This window comes from Pelmatolapia mariae, linkage group LG23, assembly GCF_036321145.2.
Source record: "Pelmatolapia mariae isolate MD_Pm_ZW linkage group LG23, Pm_UMD_F_2, whole genome shotgun sequence".
NCBI classification, from domain to species: domain Eukaryota; kingdom Metazoa; phylum Chordata; class Actinopteri; order Cichliformes; family Cichlidae; genus Pelmatolapia; species Pelmatolapia mariae.
The window spans coordinates 19,191,743-19,203,045 of record NC_086246.1 but is presented as its reverse complement, the minus strand read 5'-3'; the positions used below and the strand labels follow the sequence as shown (position 1 = coordinate 19,203,045).

General features: G+C 38.5%; 1 protein-coding gene across 1 annotated transcript; it reads right to left on the bottom strand.

The window, feature by feature from the left end:
• Window positions 1–3,473: 3,473 nt before the first annotated feature.
• On the bottom strand, window positions 3,474–7,023 carry LOC134621364 (sodium/myo-inositol cotransporter-like). The gene is made up of 4 exons (XM_063467832.2): window positions 6,402–7,023; window positions 6,118–6,313; window positions 4,833–4,960; window positions 3,474–4,720 (listed from the first exon to the last, which is right to left on the bottom strand). Exons 1-4 carry the CDS (start codon window positions 7,021–7,023, stop codon window positions 3,474–3,476), a joined length of 2,193 nt encoding a protein of 730 aa, XP_063323902.2.
• Between the last annotated feature and the right edge of the window lie 4,280 nt (window positions 7,024–11,303).

Below are 11,303 nucleotides of genomic sequence, written 5' to 3'. Positions count from 1 at the left end.
TCACATCACGGTCCAGCGCTGTAACTTGTAATTTCAACTGCTGAAGCAAATTAAATCTTCTTAAAATGACAGATATTTTCCCTGTACTTTCTTCTGAAAAAACCTGAACATGACAAAATATACCAAAATATAAAGAAATGAAGTCTGGCTCAAGACTTTTACTTATCACTGTAGTTAAAGTAAATAATTATGTAATATGAATTTTCAAACGTTCAAAGACTGTTCCAGCAATATTCTGAAACTTCAAAATACGGCAGGGCCTTTTTGTGTGTGATTATCAGTCATCTATTTATAGTGACATTATCTCGGTAAACACTAAATTGTGTAGTGGCCACAACTGAGGTGTAATAAAGCCGAAGATACTGAATAAGGGAGGAAAAAATAACCTAAACTTGTGTGCGTTGGCTTGTGTGACAACTACCCCCAGTAACTTTCCACTTCCAGTCTGTAACTTTCCACTGTAGTAGAGGCCGTTGTTAATTTACTTAACTGAGTGGTGGCATGCTTGTTGTCGTGGCTTTATCGTATACAGTTTGCTTCACACACCATGACCTGGTTGCTCTTCGTTTGACATTGTTTTCTTTAGACAGCTCAATGTGTGCTGGTTTTATAGTAGCTCAAACATTTAAGAACTTCATGTCCATGTTTCTAATGAATTACTATCGCAATAACCGTTACAACAGCTGATAATAAGCACATTTACAGTGTAAACCTCAAGTCTACTATATTATGACAGTAAAGAGGTTTATTTAGTAATTCATCATATTATTTCAATATGCTAACATTCATCATTCACAGTAAAGTATAGGTGAGGCTCATAGGTGTCATTAGTTATGCAGAAGTCAGCAGAATGAAGGCATGTTTTTACTCAGTGACCCTGCAAGGTAGAAAGATTTCTCTGTTCTCAAGAAATAAGTATGTGTATAAATTGTCACAGCTATAGTTAAAATAGCAACCTGAGGAAAAACACCTAAATTCACCACACCCCAGGAACATATTTGTGCCAGTTTATCTTGTTAATTTTTCACTATGCATGCGAAAATTGAGGCCTTCAGTTCATTGAAGTGCAGTCAACACTTGTTGGAGTATCGCAGTGTGAACAAAAGTGGTAGAAAGATGCCCGGCTTGGGTGTTCTTATGTATTGGTTGAGCTGGTTGCAGGAATAACGTGAGTGGTAATATTGCTGGAAATTAATCCATCTGCTGGATGTCTGTCTTAAAAAATATATTCTGTAATTATAAACAGAAATAACCCACATTTCCCCCTCATTCTCAATAAAGCAAAGGTCAAAGAAAGCTTGTAAAGTTTGTAGTTCTCACCAGTTTCCAACCACTGTGCACCACTAACATGCGATAGTACTGATATATACACACATAAATAGACTTAAACCCCCAGTGTGCTTAAAATGGCAGTTACATTAAGCAAAGATCAATTTATAAAAGAATAATTACATAAAAGACACTTGTTTTTAGTAGTTCGTTTTTTTAAAAAAAGTTTTATTGTAAAATATGCTTTTAAAGAACTTACTAGTGGTAAACTTTAAATATGGACAACTTTCAATCAGTTTCTTTAAAAAAAAATTGTTTTAATTTGGTCCGACTTAATCTGTTGCTGTTTAAATGCTCAGTGCTAAATAATATAATGGAAATATTGCAATATAAGTATGTCCTATCTTTAAATTGATGATCAGGGTCAGCATAACTTCTTACAATTTGACATCTTTTAATTCACAATTAATTAATTAATTAATTTGTGATTAAAGTAAGTGCAAGGCACCCTTTGAGTTCTGCGTATGTGTACAGATAAAATAAAACATGACCATCACACCAAATGCTTTTCCCAACTCAAATATGTATCAAGTACTAATCCAGGTGTCATGATCATATGTCTTGGAAGTAAAAAAGGGCTAAAAACAACAGAATTACCTACACATTTAAATGAAAAGATGTAGTCACAGTAAATTTCAGCCATTCACATTCATTATGAATTTTCATATCATGAACACATTCCCATTGGAATTAATTCAAGATTACGCAATTGTATCTGTAGCATACAACAAAAACAAATCTGGCAGTCAATTTATGTTTTCAACTGACATCATCAAGTGTACAGTGTTATAAACGTGGCACTACGGAAAAAACACCTTATGTACCTATATGCAAATGAGTACGGGACAATTAAACCTAATTGCCTTGAGGCGACTGTTGTTGTGATTTGGCGCTATATAAATAAAATTGAATTTAATTGAATTGAATTTATAGAATTATGCTAGTAGCTCTTTGACAGCTTCATATTTTTTGTAAAAACTGATTTACAACGAAAGCAAGTTTACTAATGACCTGTGTAATTCATACACTGACAGACAGTCAAGGTAAAAACTTTAGGTGCATTAAAATAAACTTTGTACTTATACAACAGTGCACTTTGAGTCATTATTTGTACACATTTACTCATGTTAGTTCAGAATACAAAATCCAAATGAATTAAAATAATTTGTTCATATAGTTCAGCATATTGTCAAAAAATATAAATTTACTATAACATGTATATAAAAAAATATTACATTCGATTATGTATTTATTTCGGTCAAACTCTACTTTCAAAAAACTAAAACCATGTAAAGCACCAGCTTGGTGTTTTACAGTATTGTACTTACATACTCTCAGTACAATACCTAGAGCAGCGGTCCCCAACCTATTTGGCACCACAGACCGGTTTAATGTCAGACAATATTTTCACGAACCGGCCTTTAAGGTGTCGCGGATAAATTAAACACAATAAAATGATAAGACCAAGACAAAAACGGTGGTATTTTGTAAATATAATAATGAAAGCGAATTCACTGTGTAACTTTATTAGCAGCGTCCTCCTGAAATGTGCCAACAGCATTGAGAGTAACATCCTCCTCTCTGTCCCTTAATGCTCTCTGGTCGCTATGGTAACGCGTAAATATTTCTTTCAAAATAAGGGACACAACTACAACACGGGAAAAGACACAGGGAAACCAAGTTAATGATAAAAACCCTTAAAACCGTAAATTTCAAACCAGAGCCTCAACTCTCGCGGCCCGGTACCAAACAACTCACGGACCGGTCCATGGCCCGGTGGTTGGGGACCGCTGACCTACAGTATATGCGTATGTATGTATATACCCAGCACAACAAAAATATATGAAAGGCAATGTGGGTAAATGCTTTTTAAAGGGTTTCATTTTGTCATATATATAGGCATCTAAGTGTATTGCCAACTTTTTGTGCAACCAAAATATAGGTTAGTACATCTCAAACTCTACCATCTTTTGAATATTGAATAACAAACTAAAATATGGTAGCCCCATGCCTTTTGTATCCTTAAAATGTGGCTTTTGTTAATTTGTGTAATGGGTAATTAACTGTATCAAACATGCCTGTTCTGTATTTCTTGGACATTCATCTACTGACAAATTTGGCCTTCTGTTTGGAAATAACTGAACCTATAAGGAGAAATAGATGAAGAGAAAGATCCCAACTGAGCAAACCACCACCAGTGCGATATTTAAGATGATTCTGGTTGTTGGAGGTTCATAGAGAAGCTCCTCCACCATCTTCTCCTGTTCTTGAACTGTTATGGCCTGATCTTTGGACGATTCCTCCTTGAATCCACAAAACCAATCCAAAACCTTAATACAGCATCCACGCTCCTCTTTTGCGTCCCCTGCACCACAGCTCTCGTCTTCCTCCTCCACATCCTCCACTCCTCTTCTTTCCTCATTTTCTACCATTTTGGAGCCTGAACTCTGATCACAGCCACCATTCTGTACTGAATAGGTTGTTTCTATATCACTTGATGTGACATTATTGCTGCTTCTTGACTGGCCATTTTCAAGATTTGCCTCAGAGCCATTGAGCAAGTTTGGGTTCTTGTGACACTTTTCTTCACTAAGAACACCATTTCCATTAAAGGCTGAGTGATTTAGGGGTTTCAAAACATTGATGTCTTTTTCAGCATTTTTTTCTTGATTTTTTAGCTTCTTTTTCTTGTTTAGTCCCCAAAGAGTAGTGGTTTGGATTTGTCCCTCTTCGGGCGGAGGAGTGCAGAGACTCACAACAACAGCCACCAGAGATGATATCCAAAACAAGATGGCTGCCACATACATGTAATGGATATCTTTGATGAAGGATGGGCGATCATCAGGCTGATCGCAGAGTGGCTCTCGATAAACAAATGCCAAAGCCAAACGGAGAGCTCCAAGGAAAAACCCTACCATCCCTCCCCAAAAGGCACCTGTCTCATTACAACGACGCCACAGGATGCCAAGCAGGAAGAGAGCCGCTATGGGCGGAGTCAGATAATCTGATACTTCTTGGATGTAGTAGAATATCTGGCCTCCCTGCATTTCAATGATCACAGGCACCCAGGCGATGCTTATGATCACCATGAAAACAACAAACAGCCTGCCTACTATCATCAGCTCTCTGGACGACGCCTGCTTTCGTAGCATCTTGTAAATATCTAGGGTAAAGATGGTGCTTGCAGAATTAAAGATAGAGTCCAAGTCGCTCATTAGAGCTGCAATCATAACAGCCATCATCAACCCACGGAGACCGATGGGCATTACTGACATGACGAGCCTTGGGTAAGCCACATTGCTGCAGCCAGCTGCAGAGCCACACACTTCAATACAGTGCTTTGGACTGATACATGCCAAGTCATCAGTGAATAAGATCCTGGAAATCATTCCTGGAATCATGATCACATAGGATACATCAGTAAGACAATTAGTGAGTCAGAGTCAGTATAGAGTCAGAATTTTATCTGTGTAAGATATTCATAGGGTGGTTAATGTCTCTACCTGGGATGACAATGATAAACATAGGCAGAATTTTGAGGAAACCGGCCATGATTGTTGATCCTTTGGCATGAGCAATATTTTTTGCTGCCAGAACCCGCTGAACAATCACCTGATCTGCACACCAGTACCTGGAGCACATAAACACAAAAATTAGTCTGCTAATTGGTACTTACCTCTATTTAGTATACTCTGGACTACCTGTGCCATTTCTAATGACCCCAAAAGTTAGCTTTGTGAGAACTATTCTAGGGACATTTCTGAGACCGTGCTTGTTCTGTGGCTCCATGGGGGGTCTCTCAGTCAGTCCTTCACCTCAGATCTCACAGTCTGACAAATCATGAAACATTTTCTCTGAAAAAAAATGTATGTTGACACTGAAATGACTTTATAGGTCAATCATTGACCACTGGGATATTTAAAGCCTTTATTGGACTTTCAGTGATGTTAGAGAAAAAGAATGAGAACTAAACATCATTAAGAATTTCCAGCCATCCATTTTATTCCACTCTTCCAATTTAGGGTTGCGGTGGTTTACAACCTATCCCAGTTGCCATAGCGCATGATGCAGGTTTTACGCTGGACAGGTCACCAGTCTGTCACAGGGGTAACTCAGGGAGACAGATAACCATTTACACTCACATTCACTCCTATAGCCAATTAACAATCACAAATTAACCTAACCCCACTAGGTGCATGTCTTTGGACTGTGGAAGGAAACTGGAGTACCCACAAAGAAAGACTTCTCAATTGTCAGATTTAACTGCTTGAAACTGACCTTACTGCCAATAATGCCAACCTGAGGAGTGTGGCTTCTTGCTCTATGGCTTGAATCAAACCACGGACCTTCTTACTGTGAAGAAGCGCCACTCAATTTATATGTGTTGCCTCTACTTTAAGAATTTCTAACTGTATAATTCATTGTTTTTTTGAGGAAAATAAATCATATGCAACATGTGTGCAAGGTCCTGGCTGCGATGCCAGCGAGCAACCAGGACCTTGCACACATGTTGCATGGTTGATTAGCATATTTGCCCTGAGGGTAGCACTACAAAAAATTAAATGAAGCATGCAAAGCCAAGGAGCAAGAATAAATGCTCCTCAGGGCAGCATTTCATGGTAACAAATTCAGTCTACTTTTACTTAAAGCAATCAAATCTGACAGGTGGCAAAAAAAGAAAAACACCTGGCTCAGAGTAAATCTTTTAGGGATTAGGAGTGTTTAAACACACAAGGCTGTACAAAACTGTATTGGTAAGGAAATTAGTCTTAAAAGAAATAGCATTACCAAATAGAGGCAGGAGTCTGGCCCAGTAAGAAACCAAGCCATGGCAGGTCTGGATCCTGGGCCTCTCGGAGGATCTTCAGACTATCTGGCTTTGGAGTGGCATGGTTATAGCAGGACTCAGAATACGTCAGATTGGGTGAAGACAGCAAGATGGCACTGATGTTTGGAGTGGCCTCCATGTAACCGTGTCTCACACCTTACAAAGACATGCCAAAACACGGCTAAGCATTGTTTAGTTAAACAACTGACATAAATTCATGAATGCATGAAAGAGAAACAAGGACCTTCGAACCCTCCCACTTTGAAGAGGCTGATGCCTGTCAGACAGAGTGCCCCAGCAATCATGAGGAACGCTTGAACTGTGTCCGTGTAGATAACAGCAACCAGACCTCCGGAGATGGTCAGCAGAGCTGTCATGGCGATGAGGAGCAGGATGGACAGATAGAGGTTCCAACCTAAGGATTCTTTGATGAACAAGGCTCCAGAATAGAGATCCACAGACAGCTTGGTGAAGATGTAAAGGACAAGAGATAAAGCAGCAAAGTACACCTTCAGTCGATTCCCCCCGTATCTCTTGGACAGGTACTCTGGCATAGTGTAGACGCCACACTGGATATAGACTGGAATGAACATCCAGCCTAAAAACTGGAGCAGTAATACAGCATTGAGCTCCCATGCAGCCACGCTGAGACCGCTAGCAGCGCCTGATCCAGCCAATCCAATGAAGTGCTCACTTCCTATGTTGCTGACAAATAGAGAAGCTCCCACAGCTGCCCAGTTCATGGAGCGCCCCGCCAGAAAATAGCCGCTCACTGTGCTCCTATTGGCTTTCCACATTGCAAGGAAGCCAATCCCTAACACCAGGATGAAGTAGATCGCTACAACGATCATGTCCGCTGCTTCCATGGCCATGTTTATAACCTTTTATGGCTGTATGGCAAAAATAAACTAAATGTGCCCAATGGCAAATTTGTGACACGGCTTAGAACACTTCTGTCTACAGTCATCTATATCTTCTTCTATACACAGACAGTGTAAGACGTTTATGAAAGAGACATCTGAAACATTTGCATCCGTTTCTAAGGAATTACTTCAAGCACTCTTGACTTTTTATCCTTGGTAGTTAGATCTGGAAATCTGTGCAAGCTGTGGTTTGGCAGCACACAGGATGGCATTGAGTTGTTCCTTGGTTTTACAGAAGAAGTGCAATTCCTGCAACAAGATGAACAAAACATGAACAAGATGCATGACGAAAGCAATGCAAAAACATGTGAACAGTTGGAAATGGCTGATAAAACAAGGAGACAATATTTGCTTAGGAAACACAGTGGGTTGCCATATATTGATAGCGTGGCCAAGCGGTCTAAGGCACTGGATTAAGGCTCCAGTCTCTTTAGGGGCATGGTTTCAAATCCCACTGCTGCCATGAATAGGTGTGTTTTTTTGTTGTTGTTTTTTTTAAATGAATTTCCCACAGGAACCCACCAAGGGATTAATAAATTTTTATCTCTCCCTCTGTCTCTCTCTCTCTCTCTCGACTAGAACACTTCTTTGCAGTCTAGATAAGCTGTAAAAGGTAGCAAAACGAGGTGAAATTGTGGTTCTTTTGTCTCAAAACCCAAGCATTAATTCTTGTTTGTAAAAAGCTAAGTGAATTGCAGTGGAGTTAACTGTAAATCTGGCTGCCATATTCAATGTGTGCACATGCAGAAATGCTCCAGAAATCATGTAAGATATTTTGTTCCCTAAACCTTGCAGTCTGCTCAGTGTAAGAGAAGTTGTACAGTCAGTGGTTGAACCTTTCAGAGCTTAAGTCGTCATCCCAAGTTGGTCACCTATTAATTTTAGCCTCTTACTTTAACACTGCCAGCTAATAGAGCTAATAGAGACATTGTTTGAAAGAATGATCATCTTGCATAAAGATTTGCCATAAAAATAATTGCTGGTATTTCAACTGTTGTAAATGAGTTGTTGGTACGGACTGCAACTTAAGAAAACACCAGTAATAAAAAAAAAAACGCTGCAAAAGCACACAAAACACAATGGAAATAGGAAAAGAGAAAACAGATTTCCAAAAGCACAAGGCAAGTGTTTCTGGGGAGACAATAACCCGATGGACCAGTTGCAGGAACCAAAATATGCTAAGAATTGTGCTGGGAGACACTTAAAAGAAGTGGAGGATCTATCGGTTTTGTGAGGAAAGAAAAGATGAGAGGTAAGCGTGTTAGCCCAACTATTAGCCTAAAAATCCATCATCAGTATTATATGAATCATGATAAAACACACCTACCATGTTTTGGGTTCCTGCAACTGGTCCGTCGGGTTATTGTCTCCCCAGAAACACTTCCCTTGTGTTTTTTCCTCTTTTTTTTTTTTTTTGTTTTTCATATTTCTGTTTTATTTTTTCCTATTTCCGTTGTTGTTTTTTCCTATTTTCGTTGGATTTTTCCCATTACCGTTATGTTTTGTGTGCTTTTGCAGCGTTTTTCTTATTGCTGGTATTTTCTTACGTTGCAGTCCGTTTGGCCGCTCAGGGCCACCATATGTTGGCCTATAAGCTGTCAAATATATCGCTTATAAATAGCATTGAGTCATTTTGAGCCAGAAATGAAACTTTTGTCAGAAACTGCAATCAGTTTTTGGTAAAGTGAGTGTTAAATATCCTCCATTTGTCTAGGTAAAAAGCCAAGAGGGCAGCAGAAATGGAAAAGGAATATAAAATAAAAATTCTATAAAGATATTCTCAGTGGCCAACAAGGACTAGATTGATTATAATGTAAGTAAAGTAATGCAGAGTCATTATTGTACTTACAAAACAGGTAATTTCTTTATTTATTATGCAACCCCTTTATAAATTCAGTCCACACTGCAAAATATGTATTGATATAAGCAGAGATGTTAGACAATGGGTGTCAAACATAAGGGCTGGGGGCCAGAATCAGCCTGACACAGACTCCAATCCAGCCCACTGTACATCTTTGGAACATGTGAACAAGGGCAAATATTTTGGTCTGTATCCCGATAAATTTTACAACTTGCCCTGCTTCGCCTAATAAGGCCCTCCGCAGCAACTGCTCATACTACTCCAAAATAACTGAGCAACTGACAAATCTGATCTAATATAGAAATTACACAATAAAAAAATCTGTCATTTTTTGTAAATTTACAGAAACTTTCTGTTTTATACTGACAGGACAATCTGAGCAATGAGCTACCAGAACTTTTTTTTGTAATTTTCCGCATTTATTTCTTACAATTTAAACCCAACCAGTCATGGTGACAGATTTCTTTCATTTAATACAGCAGCATTTCTTCATCCTGTAGATAAACTGAGACATACTGTTGACATTACAATTCTTTTTCTTATATCAACATATCTCAGAGATTAAATGTGCCGTTAAACACTGAGAGAAGTGGGAGTCTCACTGGTCTGGTCCACTTAAGTTTGTGTTTGTGTTTGCTGTGTTTGTTGCGGTGCTCTGATCAGTGGAGGACGACAAAGGTTGAATTGGAAGGTCTTTGTGAAAACAAAATTTCATGTACATAGGAGACCTAGTGCATTTCCAGGTAGCAAGTTTAATATTGACTCTCATGCAAGAGTAAATTGAAATAATTAGCACATGGTTAACCAGAGTCTTGAAGGAAAGGCTAAGGAAACATCTTTTATTTCCAGCTTTCTCAGACTTGATTATATTTGCCCCCTTTTTAGGAAACATAGTTACCCAATTTTAGACCTGATTCACTTCACTTCTTTAAAATACTCTTGGGCACTCTGGAGGACTTTATGACAGGAACCTCTCAGTACTCCTGTGCTGTGCTTCATGCAGGTTCTTTTGGTTATGATTTATCTGGTGCTAATACTTCAAAACATCTATTTGTTCTCAAATTAAAATCATAAGTAGCGTTTGATGTTGCAATATAACCAAATAATACACTATGTTACATTCTGAAACAGTTCCTGTCACTCTGCTTTCTGCCACTTTATACTTCCGTTTTGTTTTTAACCTTAAATTCAAAAGGACCTTAAAAGGCATAATTACCTGCTTTATTTAATTTGTATGATTTACAGTGTCATAGTTAATTTCTAATAAAAATATTTCCTGTTCTGTTATTAATATTAGGCGTATAATACGGGTTATTAGTTGTCACACTTTACTATATTATCACAGTCTCTGTTTACATCCATAATCCTGGGCCATTTGTCTCAGTGTCCTGTCATATCCTCTTACAGTCCTGCTACTACTTTATGAATGAATCAGCACGGTGTTCCTACAAGTCTATTATTAATTCCACACGTATTTCATTCGCAGCATATGTTCATTAGCAATAGCAGTAACTATGAAGAGGTAAAAAAAAGTTTCTGAATGTTTTCGAAGCTTCAGTTTAAAGAAAAGCTCAGACTCACCTGTTTTCTCTCTGAGTGTCTCCCGGGTTGAACGTTTAACTGCCGTTTAACTACCGGACCGGTTTGACCGGTCTGAGCGCAACACCGCACGGAGCTCTACTCGGCGCAGCCTTAATAAAGGCACCGCGAGCCTCCGCCCACAGCAGCATCGTCACCTTCAGGTTCGAGGAGGAAGAAAGGTTCTCAAAGTGTGAGGGCGCTCGTGGTGTGCAGGTGCTTTCCACTGAGTCCGCTGTAAGCATGTACGTACAGGTTCAGCATTACTGATACCAATACCGATTCTATGTAGGAGAGAGCAGCGTGGCACGATTAATGAAATGAATCATCGTCAATTTTCAAATTCTAAACACATTTTAAGGACCCAATTTTAAATCACTGCTTTTACTCTCCACAGTAATGTGTTTATTCATGCGCTTGTTATTTGTCTGTCACGTGACAGTCAACACAAAAAAGTTATTTTTGCGCATATTTGAGGTATATTATTTCATTAAAAATGCTAATAATTTACTGCAGTTAAAAGGGATACATTTTGAACTCAGAGGATAGGTATATTTTATTCCATATTATTCTACTGTATATAGTATTTTATTTTATTCTATTCTGTACAGTTGTGTACTGTATTTATTCTATTATATTCTAATTTTTGCTTCATAACTTTTGCGCTGTCCACTTCCTGCTGTGACAAAACAAATTTCCCACGTGTGGGACTAATAAAGGTTATCTTATCTTATCTTATAGAAGCAAAATGGTAAATGGCCTGTATTTGTATAGCGCTTTATTT

Bases quoted from the DNA above. Each gene is read 5' to 3' on its own strand.
- LOC134621364 (XM_063467832.2), bottom strand. From the start codon at position 7,023: ATGGAAGCAGCGGACATGATCGTTGTAGCGATCTACTTCATCCTGGTG. The intron at 6,314-6,401 runs GTCCTTGTTTCT...TGTCTTTGTAAG, and splicing joins CAAAGTGGGAGGGTTCGAAG to GTGTGAGACACGGTTACATG. The intron at 4,721-4,832 runs GTAGAGACATTA...TCATGATTCCAG, and splicing joins GTTTATCATTGTCATCCCAG to GAATGATTTCCAGGATCTTA.